The sequence below is a fragment of the Argiope bruennichi genome, chromosome 11 (genome assembly GCF_947563725.1).
Source record: "Argiope bruennichi chromosome 11, qqArgBrue1.1, whole genome shotgun sequence".
NCBI lineage: Eukaryota > Metazoa > Arthropoda > Arachnida > Araneae > Araneidae > Argiope > Argiope bruennichi.
The window spans coordinates 20,271,527-20,285,381 of record NC_079161.1 but is presented as its reverse complement, the minus strand read 5'-3'; the positions used below and the strand labels follow the sequence as shown (position 1 = coordinate 20,285,381).

Genomic DNA, 13,855 nt, shown 5'->3' with positions numbered 1-13,855 from the left:
GTCAAAGAAAATTTAATCATAAAAGTATTAAGACTGTTCGGGTAGGAGAATCAATAAATTTCGAAATTGGGATTAACAAAATAAAGCTTTAGAAATACCAAGTTGAGGATACATTATCATACAATAAAAATGCAAAACTTAATAATAAAATAAAACTGTTACTGTCGAATTTTTCTTTATTATCTTCCGCTCATTCTTTTATCTCATGAAGTTTTTCCTTGAGGAGAAAGAGTTCATCTGCGTGATAATCTGTTAAATTCCATGGCGGGTTATTGATAATTGAGTGCTACCATACGTCTATCACAAGATATCCCCCTTTTTTTTCTATCACAATCGATAAGATGTTCACTTAGATGGAAGATCAACATCTGGTTAAGAACTTTTTCAAGAGTTTCAATATTTATCTTTTGATAAAGAAGATACATTTGCATATAAAATGCTACGGTGAACACTCGTACGTACAGAAGCTATTCGTGTGTTCTGGACCAGGCTTTAACCTCTATGTTTGGAGTTACCTTTTGCAGAAAAACATGTAAGTTAAAGGCATTCTTTTATTTGTATTATAGTTAATTTTTCCGGAAATAAAGAAAATATTCATTTGTAATATTTGTAACTTAAAAAATTATTTTAACCCTTTAAAGGGCCATTTTTTTCCAGTCATATTATGTTAAAATATTTTTAGGCTTGAAATTAGAATAAGAAAAGGGATTCATTTAGCTTATTAGATAAATTGAATTTGATTAATTCATTAATTTGATTAATTAATAATTAAGTAACAAATCAAGACACATCATTTTGTCTGAGATAAAGAACTGAAGCATCTAAGTCTCTGTCTTTCTGAAAAAAATTGTCAGAACTTATGCCAACCTACATAAATTCATACGAAGATTGACAAATTTGGTGGGAAGCATACTTCCCATGGCCCTAGAAAGGGTTAATATACAAAACACGTTATCATGTGAAATATATTTTAGATTGAAATTAGAATATTAATTGCACCAAACGATTTTTAAAATATATCAGATAACTATTTTATATAAATTGTTAATATTTGTCATGTATGTATATTTTGTTCATAAATGTTTAAGTATAAGAGAATTCATTGTTTAATTTAAACATGATTAAACCACTACTTTAAGGGGACAGTGGATTTTAATAAGCACTTTTGCGAATTATTTACTTAGGGTTACGAAATTGATTATGCATATATATTTAAATATAAATGCATCACATTTCTTTGAAATTTTTTTTAATGAATTATATTATTTTTTTAAAAAAAAATCAGAAGATATATAATTTTTAAAAAATTCAAAATATTTCAGGCGACTTCATTTTTAATTTTTTCTATTATTTTTTTTATTATCCAATATAGACTTATTTGAAATTTGCAATTCAAATTAAATGCTGATTTTTTTAGAAATATTTTTATGCCCACATATTGAACTTTCATAAGAATTTTATGTTTTTCTGAACTTAAATTGACTTTTAACCGTCTAAAAAAAACTCGAAATATAAAATGCATACCCTATTTTCTTTTAATATTTACCAGAAACCTTTATTATCAATTCCATTTAATTTCTTCAAAAATTAAAACATCTGGAACATCTCAGACATTTGAATCTAATTAGGCTCTAAATTAGGCAATGATACTTGGAAGATTTTCTGAAATATCAGAGTAATTTTTTAAAAAAGAATTAGATTTTCTGTAGATAATACGTTATTCTCATCAAGTAATAAGAATTTAAGTCATCTTATGAATTCTTAATTAACAACTTCGCCTCTCCTGTCAGCGAAAATTTCTGTTTTTCCTCTATTTTTCGCCGTTTCAGAACAAACAAATATAAAAACTCAAACAAGTAAACATTTACAAAGCTTTTTAAAAATGTAGATGAACGCTTGAAGCGCGTTACGGCCGCCCTGCAGAAGTTTCACTTGAACGCGTTACGGACGACGAAGAGGTTAAAGTCAAGTTGAATGTCAATAAAAATTGATAATGTTCTCGAAATTGCCCTGTTAAATAAGACAAACTGTTGCATAAAGTGAATTAAATTTCTAATGAAATATTCCATCTGTGATTTTCTTTTATATCACATTTTACTTCTTTTCTAGGTGGAATGCAAAAATTCTTCTAAGCCTGATTCTTTGTGTTATTTTAATAACCAAGAAAACAGAAGCAAATGCAGCGGCCTGCGAACAGAAAGAAAAGAATATCGCAGCTTTAGATTTCGCCAAAGAGGCGATCTCTAAAGCGAAAGACCTTCAACCAACTTGTGGTAAGCATTGTCAATGTGTCTCCCTTTTTACCTAGTTTTTATCATATTCCCTTTAATACAGTTATTGTAATTAAAGAAATTAACCCGAAGAATACATAAATTTCTTAATTTTTTTTCATCATTTGCGCTTTAATGAAATCAGATATTGCGAATATTGTGAATGAATAGCATTTGTCAGTGATAGTGTAAACTCAGGCTGAATATATTAATTCTTATTTAATATTGCAGTTAATGATGACAAAAACATTACTTCAAAAGGCAGTGAATGCGGTGTTAAGGAAAGAGTTGCGGGATATTTGGATATTGCGACGACTTTGATAGAAGAGGCCAAAAAGAACTACTCTGCTTGTGGTAAGCACTTAATTTGAGTTTTTTTTAAAGGCAAGTATTAATTGGTCAGATATTTGATTTGGTAACATTTTATGGCAGTAAGCGCTCATGGAACATGATGTAAATATTTCTGGAATATGTATGACAAATATTATTTTAAAGATAGGGAACAAATGAGTTAAAATCACGAGTAAAAAAGTTATCTCAGAGTGAAACTAATATCTCTAATAAATTGGTGACTTTAAAAATAAGTTTTCTATGTGAACACACATTCCTGCACCATTTATTTCTTTTCATTCGTTTGATTTAAGAGCGTCCCAAGATGAATATAGATATTGTTTCAGGAATGGAAATAAGTAAGTAACCAGCTAGAGGGATCGCCCCAAAACTTTATCGTATTCTTTAATATAGGTATTATCCCAGAAAAGGCCTTCAATGGAATTGGCATACAATAGATACACAATATTAGACTTTAGCGTGAATTTAGCAATTTCATTGAATTCATTATATGATCCTTGGCGAGTTTTTTGGCGATTAATCCCTGGTATGAGGTTGAAAGTATCAAAAAATCAAATTTGGGTTTCAGGCGGGGTTTTTCTAACCGATTGAAACAAAAAAAATGTGAGACAAAACTACAATTATAATCTCAAATTTGATAAAATTAATACCGAATTTGATAAAATTAAGTCATTATGTTTTTGAATTATCCCCTTTACATGTTTCTGAAATTACAATTCAGCAGATGGTCAACCCTTCAATAGATTTGGCTCAAAATTTGATAGGTGTCTGCAATATAGATGTAGGCACAAAATATGTCTACAGACTTTGGTCTACCTAGCTTTCTTTGTTATGTATTTATCGTGTAAACTTATGTTGGAACAGCCGGATAGTCAAACTTCATATGAATAAATTTTGCTTAAAAGTTGATAGAAGTCTACAAATTTGACGTAAAAAAATATATTAAATTTTGTTCGTCTAGCTCAAAGTGTTTTTGAGTTATCTTTGCCACAGAGAGACAGGCGGACGTTTTCCAAGAATGTGCTTTTCGAACGCAGGAAAGTCTAAAACGTGGAGATTAGTCAAAAACTCGTATTCGAATTTTTTGACGGTTAGGTAAATCAATAATTTATTATGGTATTATATGAATTTTCCCAAAATTGATATAAAAAGAAAATAAATTTCGAAAATTTTGACAACTTAAATTAAATTTTGTTTATTTTTTATTTGGAATTTCGACTGCTCATTTATGTTGAACTACAGTTAATTTTCTGCATGTTAATTTTTTTTATGGTCGAATGAAATTAAAATATGGCATTTATTCACAGAGGAAGCCAGAAATATAACAAAAATCTTGCATATTCTCAAGAATCCCGTCGATTGCTCAGAAATCCTGGAAAGGGGAGACACAGAAAGTGGCGTGTACAACATCTGGCCCAAGAGTCGCATCTTCAAAGGCAGGCCAATTAGCGTGTTTTGTGATATGGACACCGACGGAGGAGGTTGGACGGTAAAATGATTTGATTTTGTTATTAAATTTATAAAATCGGAAAACCTATCACTATATGATGATTTTACCGATAATCTGATATTTCATTAAGATATTCTGACATTTAATTCTCTTCCAAATGTTGTGCGAGTGTCTATTTAACAACACTCGAAATTTAATTCGAGTGTTGATTTCAATATTAAGATTATCATGTTGATGGCCTGGGATGTCCTTTTCTTCACTGGACACGGCCCATTCCCGACATACCTACACAGATTCCATCTGGCCAACTCTCCTTACCGTAGCTATGGGGAGATAGGATCCCCAATTCACTATGTCACCGAATGCCTACTGACTCTCTCATGGCACATGAGAAAGCCAGAAACAAGTCTCGAGGAAAAATGGTTCAGGAGAGTTGCATCGAATACCCTTTCAAGCGGCAAGATCCACTCCATAGTAAGCCATATTCATAAATACCAAGACCTCTTGAAGACTACACAATAATTGAGACCAAAATCAGCAGTAATTATAACTTCAAAAGTCCCTCAAAAGTGCAGTTCTCACAAAGGAAATCAAAACCACAGGACTCAGAAGGACGTTACAGATTTTTGACTCTTCAGTGATTATTTATATGCTTATACATGTCATACAGATGTTCTCAATGTAATTTATCAATTTTTTTCAGTTAGTAATCTCATTTCCCTGTAAGTTCAACTCAAAGTCACCATTTGTTTAAGTATTCTTGTCCCCTCCATCCAGTTATTACTTCACCAAAAAATTAAATACAGTCGTGTAGGATTTGACACCGATGGGATTCTCTCTGGAGAACCCTGGATGGTCTGTCGTCTCTTTCTATCAACAATTTTCTTTCTTTCTTTTTTTTTTCTTCTTCCATCTTGTGCTCATCCAACTGGTTAGATAACTTAGTGTTATAGGCACCGGGGGCACAGGATGGCGTTATGTTATGTAGACACCTAGAAACGCAATAAACACTTATGACGAGTTTTATGTGTCAAAGAATCGAACTGCGAAATAGATAGGCATTTTTTGACAATTACTGCCTTTATTCAAAAGTGATTTGATTTAGCGTTTTAGAGCACAAAATATAACCAGAGGGAGTGATATCTCCAAAGTATTTTTGCATATTCTCTAATAAAGGTATTATCCCAGAAAATACATTGCATGGCACTGGCGGACAATATTTACAAAATATTAAGCCTTTGGCATGAATATAGCATTTTTATCGAATATATATTGCCAATCTTGGCGGTTTTTGAGGCAATTAATAGTATCCGAAAATCAAATTTGTATTTTAGACGCGTTTTAACCAATTGATTAAAACAAAAATTTGACACAAACTGTACTTGTAGTCACAACATCCCACACCAGATTTGATATATTCAAATCATTGCGTTTTTGATTTATTGCGTTTACTTGCTCTTGAAAGTACAGACCGACGGACGGTCAACCCCTGATTGGATTTGGCTCAAATTCTGATAGGTGTTTACTCTGTTGAGGCTAAATATGTTTATCAAATAATTCAACTATCTTGCTTCGTTTTGCAATTATGGTGTCGTCTTATATAATTCATCATAACTCATTTTCCTCCTAAAGAAACGTTCGCAACGTCCTATTTTTTAAATGTTTTTTTTTTTTTTTTTAAAAAAAAGAATGAATCGCCACAAAGTATAAACATTTTTTCTTTTGGAAATTGGCTTTTTTTTTTTTTTGAAAAGTGGCATAAATTATGTGAGTTGAATTCATAGAACAACAAATTTAGAATATAATTTTTTTTCACTCCTCGAATTTTAACTGATGCAAAAGTATCTATAGGCATTTTTCGACGATGGTTTCAACAAAATCTAATTATTCAAAAAATTTCAAATTTTTCTGTGATATTTTATTTGGACTTGGAAAAATCGGCGTTGAAATATTTTTTCTCTCTTTCTTTATCCGGTAACATATCCTGGTATAAATTCAGAGATCTATTTTCGGTAACAAACTTAAAGATTTAAGGTAATAAAATTACTGTTATGAATTTTTATCCGAATTTTGCTCTTGATAATACGACAGACGTAAAAGATCCAAGTATGTAATAAGTATTGTTGATTAAGTTGCGCTGTTTTTCTTCTTTGAAAACATTTTTATTACTAATTACAATAAACTTCAGCTATGACGTTTGCTTCGTTAGGTTAGAAAATCATTCATAGCGCGTAATATTTGAGTCATAAAATATTTTTTAAAAATCTTATAAATAATTCATAGCCATTTTGAATATACAAAACAAAATTCATTCATATTTTGATACCACTATATTTTAAAACATTTCTTACATATCAAGATTTTTTCAGAAATCTTCATTGTATTGAAATTTTTTAATAATATAAAAATTGATTTTCAGGTTTTAGTCAGTGAATTATTTGATTGCTTGAATTAGTTAATGATATTTCAAAATTCATATTTATTGCAAATTTTAGGTGATCCAAAGAAGAGGAAATTTCTCACAGAAAGTTGACTTTTATCAAAGCTGGATTTTTTACAAACACGGATTTGGAAATATAATGGAAGAATTTTGGATGGGTGAGTGCTATTTTTAACTTCAAAATTTAAAGTTGAATCCTTTATACTGTCGACGAGCGAAAAGAATCTATCCCGAAAATTCATTATTTATTAAATATCTGCATAAATCTCTTTCGTCTATTCTAATTTGGGCAGATTAATATAGCTAATTTTAGTTACCGTGAAAAAATAATAGCAAAAACGGTACTTACGTATTATCGCAACCAGGTTGGCGCGATTTGTAAGTTTGAGTAAGAATTAGTCGCCAAATTGGTACAAGTTGAGTAAGAATTAGGATCGCCAAATTTGGCGATTTATGCGAATTTTGGTCTGGTTGCGTTAATATGTAAGTACCGCAAAAACTTTGCAGTGCTGTGTAGTGTTAAAGCTGATATCTGTTGATAATAAAACAGAACGCGTGTGTTGCCACTCTATAGGAGAGATAGTTTGACAGAGAGCTAAAAAAATTTAGATAAAAATTTTTTTGGGGGGGATTGGAATCTGTACTTTGAAATGAATTGTCGTTGAAAAAACAAAATTCCTATGCTCCAAACTATATTTGCGCCAACTTTGGTTACTGTAGCTCAAACGATATAGCTTGTTGAGCGCCATCGCGAGAGAGCGAGTGCGCACGCACACACTAATCTTTATTAGTGGTAGAGATAAAAAGCCAGTTCGCAAATTGTACAGACTCAGTCTATGGCAAAGGATACCGACATGCTCTGATTGGTTTAAGCCTTGGCATCTTTTTGGCAATGTTTTGCACTCATAATAGTGTAGTTTCCGCTTATTTGGCTCAAACCTTGTACCTTTCATTAGTTTTATGGAAGATACGAGTGAATATCAACACGATCTAATTTTTATTTATATAATTGTTTTCTCTAAATATTACTAGTAATACTACTAATACTAATTATTAATAATAATAATAAATATTACTAATAATACTAGTAATACAAGTAACTAATGTCGTTTATGCACAGAAGTATAAAAACTAAATGACTCAACATATGATGCAGCGATTAAATAATTCTTATTTTTCTATGATTTTCGTGCCTTCATTAGATAATTTATGCAGTCATTGAAACTTGTTGCTGAACGTTTGTTACTTTCCCATCAACTACATATGGGGAGTTGATTACTTAATGCCCAAAACGTATAAATATGTAAGCTTTAACGAAATATTTGATTTTGTAGCTAATTTTTTTAGTTGTACGAAAATAATATTAAGAAAAAACACACAAAAAAAATGTTTTTAATAAATTGTAATTTTGATATTTCCTCAATTTAGGTTTCAGATTTGATCTTTTCTGCTGTATATGTGTTCCAGATTAATATTACACGTAAACAGTAAAAATCAGGAGGGGGGGATACATTCACAAATTTTATTTATTTTTATAAAAATATATTTCGGTATGGCATCTTTTTGGCAAAACATTGCCAAAAAGATGCCAAGACTTAAACCAATCAGAGCACGTCGGTATCCTTTGCCATAGACTTAGTCTGTACATTGAGGTATGGAGTTACCACCCAACACCGTGCGCGTAAGTTAGTCTGTACGATCTGCGAACTCGCGAGATAAAAATGGAGCAAATTTGAGTATCTATCAATATGACTATTGTTCCATTAACATTTTTTATATCGTATTACTGTTGATGGACGAAAATATGTGTATGTATTAATGTATGCATGCTTCATAGATGCTTTCAAGCTTCTATTATTGTTTATGGATACAATTTTGACCAATTATTTTAAGCGTTCATGTGACGAAGCTTTTATCAACAAAATATGTATTGAATATTTTCTGAAGAAGAATTTTTTGAAGTGAACATTTTTTATCTGTTTGTATCTCAAGAAATCAGTACTGCCAATATATTTATAAACAAAATAAATACTAGCGAACATCTTTGCCATAACAAGTACTTCCCCCCTAAAATTTGATTCAACATTTTAAAATCCCTATGTATGTTAAATATTAAGTCAGTTCATGCAAAGGGGAAAAAAAGGCTCCCAATAGAAATTCCAGACATCAATGATGCGGCGCAAGTAATTGAGGGTAAGCATATCAACCTCCATAAAAGTAGTCTGATAATTAAATATTACTTTGCGATTTCGAATTTTTAAAAGAAATTCTTGATTCTAAAATTTTTTTCACATACCATAACTAGGAAAAAACAATGTAATCTTTATTAATAATGAGAATGAATGTGTGTATATGTATTGACACTTTACAGACCAGACAGTTTCACCTATAGCTAACAAACTGGGTTCATATATAGTTTGGAAGGTAGGAATATACATCTCAGAGCAATTTTTTTTTTAATTTGAGTTATAATTTTAATTAAAATTTAAGCTGAATTTGTTTATTTTTTTTTCTTCTTGATAACGATCGAAAATATTACTGCAAAAAAAATGACATTTTAAAATTGCAAAAAAAAAAAAAAAAAAAGCCTTTTTAATGATATTAATTTAATAGTTGTGCAAATTTTTTCTAAATTTTCATTTTTTTTTTTCCTGATATTCCAACAATAGATCATTTTTATCCTGAAGTTCAAAGCCGTTCACTGATCACGTGATCTTCTATCTTTGTTCAAAGCTAAAGAATAAAGATTTTCTTTGGAATTTCCAAGGCGGATGAAAAATTGAAGTTACAACATTGCGGAACTTAGAAGATAAATGAACCGCACGTTTTCAATAACACTTTTAATAACGCTATGATGTCATGGAACTGGTATCCATTAGAAAGTTTGGTTACTTTTCAGTTAGTGAAATGTCGCCACATAATTTAGATTTGTGTCATAAAAAACTTCGCCAAAAAAGTTGTAACGTTTTGGTTTGTAAGCAAGTTGACGCAGATCTTGGCGACGCTTTTTGGCGCCAATCCAAATTGTTTGGCGACTTTTCATTTGTGCCCGGCTAACCGAAAAGTTTCATTTCAAGTATAAAACGAACGGAATATAAGTAAGCCTATTAAAATAACATACCTTGAATGTCAGCCCATTACATGGTATAATGGATACAAAGTTATATGTAAATAACTTAACTGCATTTAAAGCTAACAAATAGCTGGTCATCAAAGGCGACTAATATTAAAGAAATCTTTTCATTGATTAGCAAATGTCCTTTTATTAAATTCTATTGCAGGTAATATGTACATATTTGCTTTGACCAACCAGGATAACTATCTAGCACGTTTTGATATGAAGACGGTTAACAATAGTTACTATTACGCCACATATTCTTCATTCTGGATTGAGGACGAATCTACTGATTATACTTTACATTTTAATATTTATAATGGCACAGCTGGTAAGTTTTCACTGAAACTTTTTTTATTTCCTTAAGTAACTCGAATTTCTTCTTTACTTAAGAAAGAGATATATAGTTATTTAGTAAATTCAAAGCAGTGAATATATTTAAATTTTTAAAAAAAACTATGAATGCCAAGAGGATTTATGTTTTATATAATTCTTAAAAATAATTTAAAAAACGATCTTGTTCAGTTTCTTCCCTTATTTAAAATATTTAGAAAGTATGTTAAAAAAAGTACGAAATGTAATGAAACAAGTTACAAATTGTAATGAACGAATTAGTTATATGTTTTATGATAATTGAAATTCTCATTCATATCTCTATATAGTATAAAACCCTAATGAAAGATAACACATAGCCAATCATAGAAGATATACCAATCAGTTGCACCAAACAACAAATCACAGAATATATAACAATCAGTTGCACCAAACAGCCAGTCACAGAAGACATAACAATTAACCAAACAGCCAATCAGAAGCGAGAATACATATCTGTCGAAAAGTTACTACTCAACTCAACAGAACATCGCTTCTATATTCAAATTCTAAAGAATTTATTTACGTAGTTTGTGAACATTAATTTTGTTTACAAATGGCAAATGATCTAAATAATCGATGCGATTATTATAAACGCTATCGACAGCGACATGCAACTGAATATTCTGACGCTCATCGTATTTATCGGCAAAATAATCAAGATGTAATAATAGTAACAATTGTTTTCATAATAATATTAACAAGAGTTATGAAAACCAAAATTCTATCTTTTGTTGTCTTTGTATTTGTGACAAATAAACAAAACTTTTCAATTATTCATTAAGCTTGGAATCTCTAAAAAACGGTTTTTAATTCCTGATTTTTTTTTCTTACCAGAATTATCTAAATTATTTCCACAATTTTCAATCTATCCCAAGTTTTTTTCTCTCTTTTCTTCCTATTTGTTCTTTATTCTCTTTTCAACAATCGTTTGCATTCTCAAATTTCAACCATTTTTAATGCCAGGTACAAATTATCGAACAAAATTTTTTTATTTAAAATCGCAATCTTTATCAAAATTTTGAAAAATCGTAGATTTTATTTTAGAATTCAAAGCATTAAAGTGCCACCTCTGATGGACAGAATCTGTCGCCATGATCTGGCTATTCGGATAGATTCATTGCACTCAGTAAAGAAATTTTGGATTTTACATCTGACGCAACTTTTTCTCTCTGAAAGGAGCCATACTAAAGAATTGTAACATATTTTTTATTCAAAAGCATGCTGGATATTAAATTGTTTGAATCTATTATTCATTTATTTTTGTGTCAAAGTATAATCACATCGGTAAATACTTGCACAAAAAGTTTCAACAAACAAACGAGTAGCTTATCACTTGAATTACATCAACTGAAAACAGAATTTATTTAGAGAATACTACAGAAATTTTTTTTATTGCCTTAAACTAATGGATATCGGAACTCAATGCCTTCTCTATAAAGAACAAATCGGTATTATTTGGTTGTAAAGACGATAAAAAAAAAGAGCCAAGAAAATTTTTTGTCAAATTATAAAAATATACTCAAGTGCATTTTTATTTATTATGAAAAATTTTGAATGTGCAAATGGCATCCTATATTGTTTGATGATTAGAATAATCAAATTGACGATTCTTTGCTCTTTTTGGTCACATTACAACTGACAAGTACCACCAAATCTAAAATTACTGACTTTCACCTTAACATTTTAATGCGTATAATTAAACATTTAAAGGCCATAATTTTAAATCTTAACAGATTTAAAATTATGGCCTTTATAATTCAAGAGGTTTGTTTCACCAAATATTATTCAAATCTTTTACGAATTTCCTTCTTCCTTTCTTTTTATCAAAATAATTATTTTGTTATTTTTTTAGAGGAGTAACTTTTTTCCTTCCGAATTTCCTTCTCCCTTTCTTTTTGTCAGAATAATTATTTTGTTATTTATTTATTTAGGGATGAACTTTTTTTCCCTTCCGAATTTCCTTCTTCCTTTCTTTTTGTCAGAATAATTATTTTGTTATTTATTTATTTATTTAGGGATGAACTTTTTTTTACCTTCCGAATTTCCTTCTCCCTTTCTTTTTGTCAGAATAATTATTTTGTTATTTATTTATTTAGGGATGAACTTTTTTTTCCCTTCCGAATTTCCTTCTTCCTTTCTTTTTGTCAGAATAATTATTTTGTTATTTATTTATTTATTTAGGGATGAACTTTTTTTTCTCTTCCGAATTTCCTTCTCCCTTTCTTTTTGTCAGAATAATTATTTTGTCATTTATTTATTTAGGGATGAACTTTTTTTCCCTTCCGAATTTCCTTCTCCCTTTCTTTCTTTTTGTCATACTTAAGAGATGGAGTTTTTTTTTTTTTTTTTCATCCGAATTTCCTTCTTCCATTCTTTTTTTTTTTTTTTTTGTCAAAATAATTATTTTGTTATTTATTTATTTAGGGGATGAAATTTTTTCCCCTTCCGAATTTCCTTCTTCCTTTCTTTTTGTCAAAATAATTATTTATTTATTTATTCTTTTAGGAGATGGAATCAGTATTTCGAATGGAGCAAAATTTTCTGCAAAAGATAAAATAAACCACAAACCAGATAGCCACTGCACATCTAAGAAACAGGGTGGTTGGTGGTACACTGATTGCGGTATGAGTAACCCGAATGGTGTGAATCACCCAGGTGGTAAAAACGACTGGAAATACATGAATTGGGAGCCTTTGACAGGATATGATTCCTTGTTGGCGATAGAAATTAAGATTAGAAAGATGTAAAGGACATACTTTCTTTTTAAAAATCAATTCTTTTGTTGAATGCGCCAGTGATTCTCAATCCAGACATCTGCTACAAAAGTTTGAAAATGTCCCTGTAAGAGTTTAATGAAATGAACAAATTTCTTTCCATTTTTATAAAGGAAAGAAAAGCAAGACAAGAAATTTTAATTCGAAAACTAAACACCAGTCTAAATGCAAATATAGGATATTTTATATTTCACTTCAGATTGGAAATGCAGAAACAACTCTTAATATTATTTTAACATTGGATTAGTTATTTAAAAAATTTTTTTCAATGCAATTGGAAATTTTTTATATTGGTTTACCGATTTTGTTTTCAATATTTTTTTACTAGCTATAATTTATAAGCTATAAGTAGATACACACTTAAAAAAAAAGATTTAAAAATTGTTTATTAACTTTTATTTCAATCATAAATAAGCATTACTTTCGAATTATTCAAAATTCATTCTAATGGACTCAAACAAAGAAGCTGTGTTTGTACTGAAAATGAAATTTGAATTCCGAATTTTTTGAATGACCGGCATATGCTTTTTAAATTGTTTAATGGATGCCTTTGTATTTTTTTTAAATGTGTGGAAAATAAATCGTATTTGTAATTGAAAAACTTAGAAAGAAATAAATTCGTTCTATTTTCATACATCGTCATTTTCTAAGTTAGCATATAAAGCTTGAATATACTGAAATAAAGCCAAATGATTTTCAACTTTTTTCTCTTTGCTGTCTTAATGGAATATAATACTGATCAAAACAATACAAATTAATATTCAAAAGGATGAATTTAAAATGATAACGGATATATGATGACATAAAATGACATATACTTCTGATACAAACATATGTGAATTTAATTAGAAATTTATATTTTTACACATACTATACATAGTTTTTACACAAATAAAGTAGAAACTTTATAAATGCCTTACATGAATGGTGAGAAAATTTTCAGATCCTTCATTCAATTCTCTTTAGTCTTAACTTTTCTAATCTAACTTTTCTAAAACATTTATCGACCTTGACTTGTTACTTTATTCGTTGAGTTAATCAGTGGATCATTCAAGTCCTGGTTGATACTTATTGATTTCC

General features: G+C 29.6%; 1 protein-coding gene across 1 annotated transcript; it reads left to right on the top strand.

The window, feature by feature from the left end:
- Positions 1–450: 450 nt before the first annotated feature.
- LOC129957376 (techylectin-5A-like) lies at positions 451–13,407 on the top strand. Its single transcript, XM_056069667.1, has 7 exons — positions 451–532; positions 2,110–2,273; positions 2,502–2,624; positions 3,929–4,110; positions 6,567–6,669; positions 9,793–9,957; positions 12,507–13,407. Coding segments are annotated over exons 1-7 (981 nt in total). The 5' UTR covers positions 451–530; the 3' UTR covers positions 12,749–13,407.
- The last annotated feature ends 448 nt before the right edge of the window (positions 13,408–13,855 follow it).